Source organism: Anas platyrhynchos, chromosome 4 (genome assembly GCF_047663525.1).
Source record: "Anas platyrhynchos isolate ZD024472 breed Pekin duck chromosome 4, IASCAAS_PekinDuck_T2T, whole genome shotgun sequence".
Taxonomy (NCBI): Eukaryota; Metazoa; Chordata; class Aves; order Anseriformes; family Anatidae; genus Anas; species Anas platyrhynchos.
This window is the reverse complement of record NC_092590.1, coordinates 16286753-16304446: the sequence shown is the minus strand read 5'-3', so window position 1 is coordinate 16304446 and position 17694 is coordinate 16286753. Positions and strand designations below refer to the sequence as shown.

The 17694-nt window shown below is 44.3% G+C and overlaps 1 protein-coding gene across 23 annotated transcripts in view; it reads right to left on the bottom strand.

The window, feature by feature from the left end:
• ADGRL3 (adhesion G protein-coupled receptor L3) overlaps window positions 1–17694 on the bottom strand; it is a 524429-nt gene that overhangs the window by 174913 nt on the left and 331822 nt on the right. For 19 of the 23 annotated variants that reach the window (XM_038178121.2, XM_072037083.1, XM_072037080.1 and 16 more), the window contains 2 exons: window positions 3813–3827; window positions 1187–1987 (listed from right to left, as the gene is read on the bottom strand). In XM_038178121.2, coding sequence (XP_038034049.1) covers window positions 1187–1987; window positions 3813–3827 — 816 coding nt within the window. The remainder of the gene's footprint in view (window positions 1–1186; window positions 1988–3812; window positions 3828–17694) is intronic. The other 4 variants (XM_072037081.1, XM_072037066.1, XM_072037077.1 and 1 more) reach the window with 1 other exon arrangement.

Below are 17694 nucleotides of genomic sequence, written 5' to 3'. Positions count from 1 at the left end.
ATTGCCGGTTTCTTTCAGCATCTCTTTTTATTTTATTTTTAATATGGATGACAGGCTGCACAAAGGAAAAGAAAAGCTCAGCAGCAAAAACCTCTTTCCTTGTCTTTTGGCAATCTGAAGCTTTAAATCCACTGATCTGCTTCCTAGCATTTCTTATTATCAAAAAACAATATTTTTGGCATAAACACGTTACTAACCAAGTAGTTTACTGTCTACATTATATTTCTTTCACATTCCTTTTTCAGCATTTCTAAATACACAGTCCACTACAAGAAATACCTGATAACTCTGACTAAAATATGTTTACATATAGCAGTAATCATTTGAAAAATATTGAGCTAATACAGTTTGAAAATTCTTGCACCACCAAACAAGTCTGACCACAATTTAGGCTAAGTCACGATATTAATCAAGTAGCAACTGTGACCACAATAGTTGCAAAATGATGAAGTTGGTAATCTTTAGTGACTATAACCCAACTAAGTAATTACCAGCATAATTTATGACATGGAAAACACATGAGAAAGCTGGAAATCCTCTGAGGAATGGATGTTCGTATCTTAGAGAAAGTATTCTAAGACATAGACCTGAATGAAATTCAGAGGGGAAAAAAAAAGCAACTTTAAAGAAAGGGAAACAAACCAACAATTTGGTAGATTTTGTTGTCAGTTGCTCTCCTAGAGATACACTTGTGGGTGCATGCTCACGTACGCAATTACTGTTGGCTTCTGTAAAAGGTCCGGACTCCCCCAGCTTAATGGAACCAACTCATTTAAACTGGCTGGCAATTTGCCCCACTCTGTTTGCAGTGACAGCATCTTCCATGCTTCGTTTTGCCAAAATTCCCGCAGAAGGGATGATGATCTTATGTATGGAGCAAAATTCAATTAAGAAGAAAATAGTGTTACTATTCCTGTGATGTGAGAAAGAACACGGACATTTGGAGACTGTTTCGGGTTAGCTATGGGTAGCACACTCCTTTCTCTATTTTGTTTCAAGCTAAGACATTAAAAATATATTCTGCGTGTACTAACGACTGAATATCCATCATAGGTCTTGTGGTGGGGCTAAATTTACAAACACAGGCAGATCATTAACACAGAAGCATATTTCAATTTGACACCTTATTTGTGTGGACAAAGAGCAAAACACAGTTTATATTTTGGTTCAATATCAAAACCCTTACCTGCTCTGCTGTCCAGTGGGCCAAAATCCAAGGAATACTTCACTACATGATAGTTGTTCCATACATACAGGAGGTTGTCCCGGGGATTATAATCCACAGCAGCAATGTACTGATAGGAGTTTGGAAAGGGCACATCCACCATGCTATCCTTGCTTTGGTCAGTGTTATATATGTAGTCTATTTTATTCCCCGTGGCTTCATTGTCATCATCTTCATACACAGACTTCACCACATATAAAATCCCACAGATCATGAAGGCGTTAGAAGCCGACCTCTTGTCATAGGCAGTATCCCATGTCCCTTCTATCCTTAACGTGTAAGGGTTTAACTGGCTAATGACTATTTTGCCATTATTTTGTTCTGTTGCATAGATTACCCACAGCCCGTTCTCATCCACAGCCAGGTCTATATCAGACTTTCCTCCCCAGCGGTAGGGAGAGGTGTCATGGTAATTGGCGTTAGCTATGATCGCCTCCCCACTTTTTATTCTTGTCCGCAAGTCAAACTTGACTATGTTTCGGGTTCGCTCCTTGTTGAAGAACAAAGCCCCATCGTACACCACAAATCCCGTGCCATCCACGCGGTGTGGGAGTTTGTAGGTTGTGGTTGGCCTCCCGGCAATGAAGTCGTCCTTGGAGGAGTACTCCGTCAGTGTGTCCGTTCGGTACGGCGTCCAGGGCATGTAGTAGATCTTGTCAGATGCCTGCAGAGGGTCTTTGCACCAGGCACCGGACTGGTGGTCAGATTCGAATAAGTGCTCGCTCTGGTATACTCCTTTTAGCAGTCCAGGGCAAAGAAAAACTGTTGGAGAGGAAAAGAATTTCAAACAAAAAAACAAAGTTAATGACAGTCCGGGGGTGCTTGGCCCAAACATTGAAACAGCCTCTAGGTCTGCAGCAGAGGACACTGGAGATCAGAGGAAACCCACAAGCAACGACTTGTAACTGGAGACCAGCCTTTCCAGCGGCCAAGTCTCTAGAACAAGACTTGCTCCACCAAATTGATTGTTTTTCTGCTTTTTCTATCAACTTCGGCTCATTTTCTTATTGCTTTTCAAATCTATTTTTACAGGTGTACTTACTTGGACCGCTCGCCTTTGTAAACTCTGAAATGAGTGTGTGCCCCCAAAGGATTTCTGGGTTTGTATTTCCAGATTACATTCTGCAGTGAATCTGTACCTACTAGGTGAAGGAGTAAACTCCCGGGGAATTGTTCCACATAGTTATTTTGAACAGCCCACTGAAGAGTGGCCTAGAAATGGAAATAAAAGAAAGAAAGTCCCATCCTTATAGCCCAAGTGATATTAAATATTTAACGGGTACCAATAGCAAAGCAGAGGCGAATCCCTTAGCAACTCAGAAGAGCATTTAAAGCAAAGGGAGTGGAAGGGAATACCCAACTACAGCCCAGTAGTGTAACTAGGAATGAGGTTTTGGAAGCCGCTACAGGACACACAAAACATGCAGTCCACACAATTGAAAATGAATGATGTATGAATGCTGAAAGGAAAAGAAAAGGAAAGAAAGAAGAAAGAAAGGAAGAAAGGAGGGAAGAAAGGAAGGGAGGAAGAAAAGAAGGAACGAAGGAACAAAGAAAGAAAGGAAAGAAGGAAAAGCATCAAGTTCACTGGAGAGGAACCCAAGGTCTAGATTTTAATCAGTTAAAAAATGTCCTGTTAAATATAGTAGTGATTCAAACTTAAGAACATATACCTTCTATTGTTACATGAGAGGAGCACAGAGGAGCAGTTGGACTAACCAGGGTGCTTTGCTGCTCAGACTTCGGGGGGGATGAGGGGGACTGGCTCGTGGCCGAGGCATGGGGGGAAGCTCTGGGCTGATGTTGGGCTCATGGAAAGGCCAACAGCCCAACCGGCTGCGCGGGGAGGCAACAGCGGGGTGTGAGGGATGCTGCGGAGCAAAACAGGCTCGCTTGGCCCTCACCATCCACGTCAGCACCCTTCCGACCTGGAGGGGCTGCACGTGCTTCAGGGGGAGAATATTTGTTGGTTGGTTGTCATGCTGATCTTCGTGAGCTTGAATAACCACCACGATGAGATAGGCAGCGGGGAGCCACGAGGAGCCATCCCACCGCGGGATTAGGGTAGCACAGGGCCAGCAGATGGGATCCCACATCTGTACTCCCTGCTTGGAAGTTAACCAATTATTTCTGAAACTTCAGAAATTGATAATATCCTCTGGAGAGTGAAAGAGGAGGAAAATCAGATTTAGCAGCTGGTGTAAAAGCGTATTGCTCTACTGGAGTCTCGGTAACCACCCCAAGGAGCTGGTACAGGGGTGCCATTTCTGAAAGGCTTTTGCAACGTAATTAGATATACTTATGCACATACGTATGTGTGCGTGCTTTCCAAATTCTTCAGGGCAGGAGAAAAGGGAATTATCTAAACCTTTGAATAGAAAATTTAATGAAAGGAAGTGGCACTGGTAAAACTTTTCAGCAAAAATGAGTTATCTCATGAAGTTGAGCAGCAGAGAGACTAAATAAACTTTAACAAAAAAGTAGTGAGAATTAATGACAGAGTATTTCAACTAAAACGTTAAACTGTTAAATAACTTAGCCTATACATAAGTAATATATATATATAATTTGAAAGGTATTTAATTACCTTTTTGTTCCACTTCTATTGTAGAGAGAGAAGTAAAGAGAGAAAGGAGAAAAGAGAATAGATTAATGGTACTGTATTGGCCAGGTACTTTTCTTTACCTCTTTCATATGAAAAGGAAGATTTAATAATTTACTTTAGATACTACTACATTATGTGAACATTTTTAATATATATATATATATTTAAAGCCCTTCTGCCCATATACACTGAATAATATGCGGACAAGCTGATCAAAATACAGGCATATTTTAACTTTACAAATATTTTAAGAGGAAAAAAAAAAAACAATACTTGGGACATACCAAACCCCCTGAACTTTCTGAGATACCTTGTCAGCAGCCTTGGACTAGGTTCACAAAACAAAATGAAATACCCATACTCTGAAATACAAGTGATCCAGATTTATGTATAGAATGAACTTGTCCAAGGAGAAACATTATAAAATACACATCCTCATATATTTAGCCAAAAACCTGTAAGATAGAGATGCCTACTTTATTAAGCAGAAGAATATTCCCTTATGACACTAACAGAGAGCTTATGAGAGTCAAATGAAGCCCATCAGTAGACATTTGCAGAATATTGTCCCATGTCTTAGAGAAACAAGCTCAGGAGGACTTGGGAAAAAATAAAAATAAAAAAAAGCACACACATTTTACATATTGTAATACTTACATGATTGTCAGTAAGAGTCCGAAGACCGATAATGATAACAAGTTAAAAGTATCTAAGCGCTCTTTAAAAAGCCCAACCCCACATCTTGCAGAATGTTTTTCCTGTGAATTATTCACCACGCATAATAATGCTGCAGAAGAGGCTGTGTCCCTTTGGACACAGCCCCTTGCAGCCAGAATAAATATAAGCAGTGCACTTACTAATCTCTAAATGCTCACTTTCTGTATCTCACGGCCTCCTGTGAGAGGCTCTGGGGGCTGTCATCTGGAAGCCCCCCGTGGTTGTGGCACCAACCCCTTCTTCTGGCTGCAGCTGTGTGCATCCCAGGGGGATGAGGGTCCTGCCTGCCTCTGCCCCATCCTTGGCTGTCTGTGGGGCAGGATGCTGCCAGGGGGTCAGCAAAGAGCTAGTGCTCTGCTTGGATCCCTGTGTCGTGAGCCATGCCAAGGCAGCAGTGCACAGCAATCACGAGGCTGCTACAGAACAAGCCAAATGGCCAAATCTCTGGAAAAAAACACTTATTTCTTTAGAGGAGGGTAGAACCTGGAAAACGATGCACAAGCCTAACAAAGGAGCAGCGCTGTTTTCCGTGCACCTGCTTCTCCTTCAAGTGGTACACAGAAAACCTCATGGCAATACACTGAAATGTCAGGATATCGCTCCTGCGCTTACCAGTGGTGGTGTGTTGTGTGTGTCAGCGCTTTTCTGAAAAGAAAACCAAGCACATGGCACGCTGAGGCCCCCAAACAGCTTCTGCACTCCCCTTCCTCGGGTGTGCAGGTTCTGTAGGGCCCCTTCCCTGAAGGTATGGGGGAAGACAGGCCCCATAAAATATCACCGAAGGAGAAGTGAGAACTTGCCAGTAAAGCAGTACGGTTTTGACAGCTGAGAGATCTCTGTTCAGAGAAGCGAGACAGGAATGCAAAGGTATGCACACGTGCTTTGTTTTCGCTTGTGCAGAGCTCGCTCTGGCCCCTTCCAGACTGAGACACTTGCCAAATGACTGTCCTCCAGTGCTGGGATTGCAAACCCTCTGCATTTAAAAGTCTCGTTCGTTTGGATGGGAAACTGCAGGCTAAATGGAAGATCAACAGGCTCAATAATTTCAGGATAAGGCTGCAAATGCATTGGCTAGACATGTGGATCTGCACTTCACCATGTGCAGAGGCGCGTGTCCAGGGCCAGCTGTATAACAGAAGCTCCCCAAACGAACATTTCTCCAAGCTTAAGCAGTCTTTTTTTACCTGGGCTTTGATTCAGGCTGTTCTCTACCTTGTAACAGGTTGAGGTTAAAGGTAAATGTTTTCCCCACGTGGCTGTCAGGGCTCTCATGAGCAGAGACAATACGTTTCAGTGCAAGTACCTGATTTTGCAAGGGAAAAAGCCAGCAGAGCTAAAAGGCACCAGACCCAGTGACTGGAGCAACTCACAAAGCAATTGCTCGTCCTGTCCCAGGCTGTTATAAAAGAGGTATTAATAAAAACACTAAATATCCCTTGCAAAAGCAAGAAAGTAGTGACAGCCATCCAAATATATGCCTTCACGCAACACCAATTCTTCTGGCCTAATGGGTCACTGTACCTCTGGCAGCATAGATGGCTGTAATTTATGTTTCACAATGAGCAAAAGCTTTCATAACGCACTCCAACAACCAAGCAATATCCTAAAGTGAAGGATTCTGTGGGAGATAATATATTCACAGCGAGCTGAAGCACTGATCACCCTTATCCTGAAGAGCTTGGGTGTGCTGTCAGTGCTGTGCCACAGCCAGTCCTGTTACAATCCCAGACACGCTGCATGTTTTGGCGAGCTCCTGCACGGTGCTTTTGGTGCTTTCCCTCATATGCATCCCACATACACACTTTCTGATTTAAGACTTAATGCTTTTAAATGTCACTAATTCCTCTGCTTCTGCCTGGGACAACATTCTGTTATTCAACAAGGTTGCAAGGAAAGCTCGGAGGGCTTACCTCATTGCATTATATCCCAAGGAAGGGTTGAATTAGGGTCTGATTGTTTCCTCATTTATGCAAAAATAGACTGCAAACCTGTTTGTACACAGCACTGACAGAATTTTTTGAATTTTGTCCGATTACAGTCCATTTTACACCTCCACAACGCCAAAATACATTGGAATTGCCCGTTTGTAGCATTTAAAAGCACAGGAGGCACCTCATCTTCCCCTACAGGGATCTAAGAAAAAAATGTGTACACGTAGTTATTTCTCTTTCAGTGAGACCTTCTGCTTCTACTACTGACGGCGCATTCGTTTGAACAGAGCACGGGTATTTCACCTTGATTTCCTATGCTGCTTGCAGGCCGGTGCCTTTGGCTTCCACAGCATGGGGGGCTGGAAGGAAATCAAGAACCCCTCGGTGAGGCTGGGGGAAGTTACCAGACTTTCCACGCGCCCTGGTTTCCACCCATTTCTTCAGATGGGAGAGAAACCAAGCCCAACATGTCACTGTCAGCCACTGCAGCCTGCCCCTGCTGAGCCCAGAGCCGAGCAATCAGGCAGATTCCCTGCCACCCATTCAGAGAAAATCACACAAACAAATTAATTAAATACTCATCGTGCTGCCGGGTAGAGGCTCTGAAAACACGCTCTTAATTTCCGGCACAATTAACACTCGAGCAACGTTAACTGCTCATTTTCTTACCACCACGTTGAGCTGCACTCAACTCTACAAGGCACGAGCACACTGCGGCATCAGGAGGGTCCTGCAGAGAGCTCTCACTCCCTGGCACTACTTCAAACCCACAACGTGAGCACAAAACTCCTGGAAAAAACAAAAAATGAGCCGAGCAGGGGGGATGTTAAATGCAACTGCAAAAGTAAACAAAAAGTTGTGCCCTGTACTCTGCCAGCTGTTTTCTTCAGGACAGATGTGTAACAGCAGAGTAAGCGAAATCCAATCCCTGTTGCTGTCCTTCCCAGGTCAAACTTAATATGCAGAGACTCAGCATTAAGCACATAATTAAAGATGAAATTGAAGGACTTCTAAAACAGTTTTTTGAGGCTGACCTTAGTGGTGTAAGACGCAGCATTGCAGCTATTCTGAGGGTGCTCCGTGCCAGATGTGGCTAACTGCTGTTCTCCTGCCCCCACCAACCAGCGCCTTGGACCAGCAGCAGAACAGCCACAACTCTCTCAGCCTTTGACTTGAGGGCTTCCCTACAGCACCCAGAGACAGCTCTCCCAATTTACATGGCTCTCCCCAGCACGCACACACCTTTCAGTGGGTCAAGGAGAAATAGGTTTGGGAACCTGCAAACCTAGCAAGGTACGCCAAAGCGTGCCCAGGGAGAAGTTGCTCAGAGATGAAGATGCTCTTCCTTTTTGAAGACGCATCCGGGTACAGGATTCTTGGTGTTTCTATACCAAAACAAGAGACTTGTTCAAAATTCAGTCCACCAAAGCACACGTCAATAAATTCCCTTTTAGTTACCACACTGGGAAGTCCGGACAATTAGGCAATATACAAATGGTACCAGCATCAGACTCACAGCACGGGTTCAGCGTGGTGGAGCACTGATGAGAGGACCCAGCAGTCAGTCCTAAAGAAACTCCAGGCTAAAACAAAATCTGCTGCTGGGTACGATGTCCTCCTGGTGATGCTAATAGTAAGAGGGCACACAAGCTCCTGAGGGGTTTCTTTTCCCAATCCCTACGATTTATACAAGTGGTTGAGGTTCCCAAGGGAATACATCAGCCAACAGGCCATAGGCAACACAAGTGGGGCGTGCAGGAGGGTCATCATCTTCTCGCCAGTTCCCTGGCGCAGCAGATCTAAAGTAAACACCTCTCTAAACCCAGAGAATGGAAATATGTTACTATTTATTATTTTGCGCCTAACAACACACAAACCACAACATATGGATTGCCAGAACAGTCAGAGAGATAGATAGCTCAGCATCGATATGACACAAGCTGTTTTGGCAACCTCGAGTTCAAAACGCTGCGCAAGTACCAGCCCCTGTTTTGTTCTGCTCTCCTGACACGTAATTAAAATGACAAAGGAGACCACATAGCCAAGCTCAACGCTCACTCCCTGCAGCACACATGCAAACCAAAGCAGGTTGGACCATTCCTCTCACCCTGATATGAAAGCCTGGGGTGCCGCTGCAGCACAGCTGGGTGGCTGCTGCACCCTCAACACCCTAATAATGAGCAAAACCAGTCACAGGCACTGCGGCTAGCTGCAACCAGCAGGAGGCTGGCCCACATTTGGACTTTGGGGAACGGAAAAGCAACAGCAATAGGGTGCATATCCGGCTGGTCTTTGGTCTCTGTCCCTTCAGTGAAATTGTTCCCGTTACGGAGGACAGAAGCCTCCCTCCTCACCAAGCTGCCCCCTTAGCTCCTGCCCTATTTGCCCCCATGAAGCACTTAATTTTAGGAGCTTTTCCTGTGAAAAGTTGCAGCGTGCAGCCAGAGAAGCTCTCTTGGGTCTAGGCTCAGGAGCAATCAGAGAGAATGGAGGAATTAGGATTTCTGAGACTATTTTGCAAATACGGTATGTATGGTTGCCACCTTCCCATTTTTGCCACCTGATTCCATTTTACCACTTTTTTACTCTGCCCTCAACATGACAGGTTTACTAGAAATCATTTCCCTTACCTTTCAGAGCAAGAACAATGTCAGGTTCCTTTAGCGAGGTACAGTAAATAAATAAATCCGTAACAGATTGTGCTTTGTGCCCTGCCACTGCTTTACCTGGAGGATCTCCCCTGGGGGCCCAGGCCCCATTAACGTTACCTGCCTTAGCAGCCCAGGAGCAACTCGACACTTGAATGTAAAGCACACAGACTTCCCGTCTCCAACCAGAGGAATGAATAGATTATTCTTATCAATTATTGCTGTTAATTAACCTTCTCACAGCTGCCAACTCCTGTTACGAAAGAACCCCACACAGCTTTGAGCCTCCCTCCTGCCTTTCTCCTCCCGACCAAAACTGTTCTGCGAGCTCAGGTTCAAACTTTTTCCAGCCACTCTTCCCTTTGCCCCGACACTGAACCCTGGGGAACACTGCCTGTGACCATTACCAAATGGATTTCACTCCACTGTCAATGACCCTTTGGGCCTGGCCACCCAGTTTTTTACCCAAAAAAAACAATCCAGCCAGCCAAGCCATGAGCAGCCACTTTCTCCAGGAGAAAGCTGGGCAACCACGACTTATTGCACAGCAGAAGCGCTTGCATTTCACAGCAAGTAAAGTGCTAATCCTTTATTTAATAAAAGGGAGGAATACTTGCTCCCTTTCCACGTTATATTTTTCATATAATACCCAGGCATCCATAAACACAGGTGCTCTGTAAGTAACTTGTGTTACAGGGGCCTCATATAACACCTTCCCAAAATTATTGCTTCCTAATTAATTTCACTGTGAAGTTACAGAGATTGGAAACGTCGATAATCCATAAACGCTTTCACAAGCCACAACCTAAATGAGATCCTTAAATACGGTATCTATGGATTTGCAGAAATCAAAGCTGTCAGTTTTCATAAATGGATTTGTTTTTTTTTTAGATTTTTATTCATCTGATAAATTTGTGAAACCTTTCAAACCATTAATTTGGGCTTCCTTGAAATGTCAGTGCTTTCAGTCTGCTTTTTAATACATAATAACTAAATTTAATAGATGTTCGCTAAAATAATACTAAGGATTATTAATGTTAAAACACACGTCAGAGTAACTTACAGTCATCAGGACCCAGGAAACCACTAATGTACATTAACTCTTGTCCACCAGAGGTTTCTGCCAGATGAAAAAAAAAAAGTTATAGCTTCCTACAAAATTGTTTTGTGCATTATAGATCAAATTTTGGACTTTTTGGGTAGAAGCCATCTTTTTGCTAGAGCTTTGTATAATGAATGACAGGCATCGGGGGCCCTAGCCCTCACGTGGACTCTCCCCAAAACCCAAGAAATAACAAATGCTTTTCCATGGCACTGTCCCCTCGAGGCCAATTTTCTAGGAGCTTAAATATTATGACTTCATTTCCTCATTTTAGGTACCAAAACACACAAAAAGTTATGCCTTTAAATATTTTGTTAAGGGGAAAGAAAAAAAAAAAAGCATCAGTCTTTCAGAAAGCCAATGAAACTTCTGGGTTCTGAGTTTTGGGGTTAAACAGTAAAACCCCTGCTACGTGCCCAGCCCTGCAAGAGCCTCTGCTCTTTGGCAGAGCAGAGATCAGCGAGACAGTTCTCAACTGTTTTGCAACATTCGGCTTTCCTGAAATTCTCTGAATGATTTCTATTCTTTCTTTGACTCTCTCCTCTTGTTATTATTCTAGGTGGCAGTCACAGTGACTGGCTCCCCTGAAGAGGCAGCCACTTCATCAGCTTCAGCAGATGCTGAATGTGATTGTGCTGTGCTTCTAAATGTATTATCCAAGAGGTAAATATTTTTTGCTCAAGTAAAGATAATTCACTTAAGGTATAATGAGCCCTGAAATATACTACGCTGAATAAAAACATATTAAAAAAGAAAAAAGTAGCAGGTATTGTTATATTCATAGTTCATCTTCAGAAGAAGTATCTGATTTTTTAATGTGTATAAATCTCTTCTGTGGTGAGATTTTATGGTTAGAGTGCCATCCTAGAGATAAAGAAGCCTGAAAACCCAATTCATCCTTGATAAGGCATTCAGGAGACAAAAAGGTTGCTTATGCTACTCACTGTGTTTGTCAGAGGTGAATCATTTAATTTTCTCTGCTCTGTCTGAAGAAGCGACATAACCAGGCAAAACGGGGCAGGGCTGCTCCATTGCCTAGATATGACCACGGCCACCACTTTTCCCAGGTTTGAGAAGTGCCACGAGCATTGGCCACTGCTCATCATCAGGATCAGATAAACAAGCCAAACAGACTTCTGGTGTGACCCTATGGCTGTCGCACATCCTCCTGTTACCTCTACATGACATAAAAAAAAACAAGCAGCAACTTCTTAATTTACTGCAACAATCCCAAGTCGTTGTGCAGCCGCGTTTTCCTTTTGAAATTCAGCAATTAAAAAGCAGCAGCAAGATGAGTTTGGTGTGAGAGAAAAAAAAAAAAAAAGGCTCGTACAAATACTGTGTGAAATTCAATTACAGCCACAAGTCACTCAGCCAAACTTCCATTGGCAGTTGGCCTCGTATTGTTTCCAGCATGACAGCAGATGAGTGAGCTGCTATTAAATTGCAGCAGAATCAGCCACCTGGACATCATTCTCCCATAATAAAAAAATAAAATAAAAAAAGGAAAAAGAAAAAAGAAAGCCCGGATCCAGAAGGGGATGTAAGCACTGCAGGGCTGAGTGTCCGCAGGGCTTTTTCGGCAGCTGGCTGCTGCTGTCAATGGCAAGTCTTACGCCGAGCACCCAGCAGCCTTCTGCAACACAGCCCCGAGGCTTCTGAAGAGCAAGAGGTGGAGATCTGGGCCCTGAAATGAAGGCTTGAATTAAACCTCATTCAGGCTGTGAGCTGCTTTCTAAAAGAGAGAGGCATTGCTGTGCATTACTTCCAGCTCCAGGTTAAAAAAATAAAAAAACAGATAGCCAAGCATTGTCCAAGAACGTTTAGCGTCCCTCTGAAAAAAGTCTGGGCACAAAATGAGCACTGAGCTGCTCCCTGCCATCGGGAAAGGCTTCTGCACGTGTGGAGGTGGATCAAGAAGTGCTGGCAGCAGGGTTTTGTCCTCCAGAACTGCTGAGTGCAGCTTTCCAGGACAACAACCCACGGTGCACCTCATTGTCCTTGTTGCCCACTCAGCCCAGGAGAACTCAGAAATGGGGCACATGCAACAAAAAATGGTTTAAAACCCCACAAAGAGCTTTTTCAGAAATAGTTTTGCTTGGTACAGTCAATCTAACCCTTGGAAGCTCTCATAAGCAAGTTGGAGTCTAGGTCTTACTGGTCTTGGTCATTCAGTCCACCTGCAACTGGGTTGGGTGAACAGGGACAGAAAACCACCCCAGTTCTTCCTCCTCCTGCGATGTTAAAAGCACTGAAAGATCACTTGGCAACAGGGCAAATGTAGCTAATTCAGATAATTATTATTTGCATAGCTATTTATATCTTCTTTGCCAGATTAATTGTAAACCCTCCTTGTCTGACTTTTAAAAAAAGGAACAAAAGCCTGATGTTCATTAAAGATTTGTCCTCGTCCAGGCATGAGATAAATTTGGGATGTCGAGAGCCTGACAGAGCCATCAAGGCAAATGTTAGGTACCTTGCCTTAAGCCATAAACGGGAAGGGAAAACATCCTAGGTGGGGGAGTGCTGAATTGAAGCTCTGTGTCTTTTGGTCAGATTTCTCTCCAAAGAGGAATAAACTGTTTGTCATACTGCCAGTTCCGAGACTAGCTATAAAATAATGGATTCCACAGGCCCAAATGAGGCTAATCATGATTGCCAAGGCATGTCTGTGCTGTGAGAAGTGAGTGAAATCTGATGCTCTTCAGAGAAAACATTTTTTGAAAAGCTCTTTGCTCTGCAATAAGCCTTGGCAGTTATCTCATGTCTTTGAGTATCTACCATATTTCTTGTTTGATTGCGAGGCATATTGCTGACACCGGCTGCTATGGCTGAGTTTCCTTTAATAATGCTTGGTAGGTAAAACACCACTTCGTTTCAGCTGTTGAGAAAACCGTGAGGACGGATTTTGCATCAGCTGCCTCTCTCAATAGTACTTATTCTTAAGTGTCTCCAACTGGATGCTGGAGTAAAATGCCCATCAAAACAAGAAAAGTCTTTCCACAAAACCGGGCAATAAACCAACGCGTTTGTTTTCTCCTCTCTGAATCGGGGAACACCTACGAAGTAGCTGGAGAGGTGGGATTTTACTGAAACTGCTACAGAGAGCCAGTGAAGAGCAGAGAAAGGAGGCGTTGGAACTGGTGCTTTGGAACAAGGTTTTACAAGCTGCACGGCAAATGTTAACAACATGCACTATTAAAAAAAAAAAAAATAAAGAAAGAAAGAAAAAAGAAGAAGAAAAACCAGGAAAAAAAAATCAAGATATAACTTCTAGCATTTTCAGGCGTAAGTAATGAACCCAAGTTACACATATGCACAGGAGTGATTTGCAATATTTTAAGATTTAAATAATTCGCCAACCATGTCAAATGCACATACACTCATTTAGGTACTGGCACAGATTACGCTTCAAGGCACGCTCCCAAAATGCTCTGAAGAAACAATCACTGGAGCAGCAATAGTCTGACACCCACATCCAGCTACACATCACCAAGGCAAGTATTGCTGCTTAGGAGCCTTCATTTCATCTTCTGCTTTCCTCCAGCTCTCAGCAACAAAACCTATGCTGAGATGCAGGTTTTTTTAGAGGAGATCGTGTCCTGCTGAAGGTGAAAGGCCAGGCTCCTGTGGTTTTCCCCATGTCCTGCTCCAGATGTGCTGGGGAGATGGGAGAGGCTGCGGGCACGCCTGGATATGTGCAAGGGCACAACCGCCTCCTTGAGGGATGCAGATTTAGGCAACACCAAACATGCCTCTTCAGAGCAGCTCCTCCACTAAACTTTGGGGCGTCCTCCAACCCCAGCTGAGCAGAACTCCCTCTTCTCCGCTGTGCAGCAGCATCTTTCTTACCTCTGTTCCGCTTGTCTCCTCGCCGCGCCAAGAACTCATTAATCACTGGCTGCAGGAGCGCGCAGAAAGCCCTCGCATACTTGCCGAGCTGACGAAGGAGCAGAAACGGAGCCAGGGGCTGGCGGGGGTCCCCACGGTGCTCTGGGGGAGGCTGCACCAGCCAGGCTGTCACCGGCGGTGGCTGCCACACAGGCGGAGCTGGGGCAGGTTGGCGTTGGGATGTGTTGACTTAATGAAGCACGCAGGTAAACGCATTATTGGTGGGCAGCCCGCACCAAAGGCGTGCCCCGAGCCCACGCACGAACGAAAAGCACTCTCTGTGTTTCAGGATTTGGATCCCTACCGTACGAGCCGAGGACTGAGAAGGACGACATTGTATTTTATACTTCGTTTTTTTTAATGAATAAGCGCTGATATAAAGCAGGGACCTAGCTGGGATGGAACTGTCACTTTAAAGGAATACATCTGAGACCTTTAACTTGTGCTGGTATATTCGGCGAAGTAAAAATATTATTCTGCTTGGGAGAACCACAAATTACAGCAATAAAATATATGCGGTGAATACGTAGAAATTTGGTACTATTTGCAATGAACTGAATATTAGGCACCACTAAGACCTATCATTTTCACCATTAATGAAAAAAAGACTATTTTATTTCTAATTTAAAGCATATGAATTTATGAAGGTTCAGAAAAGTCTTTTGTGCGCTTTTGCAACAGCTTAACTTCTAATATATTTTACATTCGGAAATTAGGATCCCTGAGCTCTTGCACAATATTTACTGGTGTACGTTATTACAGCGGTCAGTATGTGGTGCCCTCTCTCTATTTCTTAGCCAATGCAGTATTTTCACCATGGCATCAATAGATTTAAAAAAAAAATCTCACTGGAGTAAAAAGAAAAAATTATGTGACAATGAAACACACTCATTTTGCTATGAGGTAATTCAATAAATCTGTCCACTTTGCTAAGGCTTAGTTTTTATGTAAAACAACACTTACTTATCTTGCTAACTTCAAACTGGAAAAAGAATTAAGGGTGAGGTTCAGTTTTCAGCCCAGCTTTTAGTAATCTGAAAATAGGAAACAGGGCTAAGAGGGGCCCTAAGAGGTCAATGGGACAAAGCCAGACGCTGGGGCTATGCATGCTTCAGGCTCTCTCTTTTGAAATCTCTCTTTTGGAGAATTTAGATGAGGAAAAACCCAAGAATGAAATGGCCACGTTGCTGGAGGTTCCCAAAGGGACGTCTGCAGGGCCATGCCTATATGGTGGTGGTGATGAGACATCAGCCTTTTGCTTTCATTGTAGCCTTCCTCTTCTGTTGTTGCATGGCCTCATCTACCAGATCTTATGGGAACATATTAGAGCCTAAGCCCATGAGCAGCACAAACAGAGCTTACAGTGTCTCCTGGGAGAGTCTTCTGAAGATGCATCTTGCCACAAACTACTAAATAACCCTGGGGGTGTGAGGGAAAGGAAGAAGCTGGGCATTTGAGAAGAACTGGACCAAACCCAAGCACAACTGGGTCACCTAAGATGACCTGGTGAAAAGATGCTGTGCTAGGCTGGAAGTGAAACAGTTTAAGCAGCATCGCCATTAAGACTGGTGAGAAAACACAACCCAGAGACCCAGAATCATTGAATCATTACAAAATTCAGATCACTTGTAGCCATAATCCAACAAAGGTTTGATCTACTCTTTGGCCTCAACAAGCTTATGAAACCCTAGGTGTTGAAGGCAAGAGCAGTGACTTGAGTGAGAGATCGTGGGTAGCCCACCCTACTAGTAAAAGAAGCTCGTGTGGCCTGATATTTCACAAATGCCTACTTTTATAAAAATGTTACGAATTTTTAGCGTGTTACCACATTGTCACCGAGCTAATGAGAAAAACAAGAGAGCTCCTGTGATGGCTCTACCTGGCCCCAGTGAGGTGTAACACCTGCTCCTTGGCTTTAAGGGCATTCCTCTAAATTAACAGAAGTCCAACCCATCTTGAAATGCTCAGAAAATGGCACAGAAAAGCAGCGCTGGCTCTTCTCCTTCAGCGTCTGATCTAGGGTATTTTCACCTCGTGTGTGGGAGGCTCAAAGACTTTTAATAACACCAGATTTTGTGACCTGAGACTCGGAGGAAGGATGAAAGTGTATGCGTTATCTAGAAAGCCTGAGACTGCCCTTCTCTGAAACAACAAGGAGGGGGTGACAGGAGGCAGGGAGGGGGCTCTTGGCAGCTGGTGCTGCCTGTCCTGGTGTCAAACTTTGATACAGGGGAAGGAAAAACGGAAGATGAATGGATCAGCTCCAGCTCTGCATGCTCACAAGCAGCTGGGAGACACAGCTGACACAGGAGGAGGAGGAGGAAGAGGCAGCAGAGCCATCCTGCCCTCTGGCATGCATGTCAGCAATGCGGTGTACTCAGTTTTTGATGACCCCAGGCCAGGCTTTCAGCAAAGGAGCCCAGCACTGGCTGCAGTGTTCAGGCCAGGCCACCTCATAGTCTAGGACTTCTTTTCTCATAATTTATGACTTCAGCCAGCAGAACATGTGCCACTGAAACACACCATTGGAAAGGAATACAAAATGAGCACAAACATGCTTTCTTTAGGCTCCCTCATTCACTTCATATTGTGTTTCAGGGTGTGGTAGATGAAGAAAAGACGTCCCCATCCCCACAGAAATCCCCACAGCCCTCTTGCAGGAAGGCACATCCAGAAGAGCCCAAACAAACCCACGCTTTCTTGTCCTCTGCCTATATGACCACACATCCATCTCTTCCAGTCGACTTATCTGCCACTCTCGCCCCCAGCAGCTGTGCAGCAAATAAAGTGTTCCCCACAACAGCTGCGAAATGTATAGGTAAAGACAGAGCCGATCAATTTACAGGAACCCCCCGCCACCAAGCCAGGCTGCTAAGGAGTTCATAACCCCAGCAGATGCCTCTGGTTTCAAGCCTTGGGAACCTTCCCGACAAGGCTCTGGCATCACTCTTTTCATGACCAACAGGCAAGAAATGCAAACTGGGAACAGCCCGCTTTGCTGGCTTCCAGCTCTTCCAGAAGACCTCTCTGAGAGTTTGCAAAATAGTAGAACTAGGTATTACACAGCTGCTCCCTCCAAAACTGCCCCCGAGTAAGAATTATCCCCAGGTAAGGAAGCAAACACAAATGTCAGCACCCTGAAGCCTTGTCAGAGCAAGGATCAGTGACCCGGCACACTGGCCATTTGTCAGGTATCCAATTCACTGCTTACGGCAATTCTGAGTTCACAACTCTCTAGGAATACTATTACTGCAAAAAGAAAAAAAAAAAAAAAAAAGATTTTACAGTTTGCTCCAAATCTTGCAATGAAGTCAGAGGAAAACTGGACCAGGTGCTCACAACACAATCTGTAGCGAATTAAGTGAAGTGAAATTGTTTGACATATGCACAGCCGTGCATGAACGCAAGGACAGGAGAAGTTTGTTCAACGAAAAACTGAGATGACAGGTCCAGTACCGTCAGAGCTCTTTGGAGATCTGGATGTCCCACAGAAGGCCTCCATTTGCTAAACATGCATCATTCCTTCCTGAAACACAAGTGGAGCCAGGAGAAAGCATTCATAGAATAAACTGCAG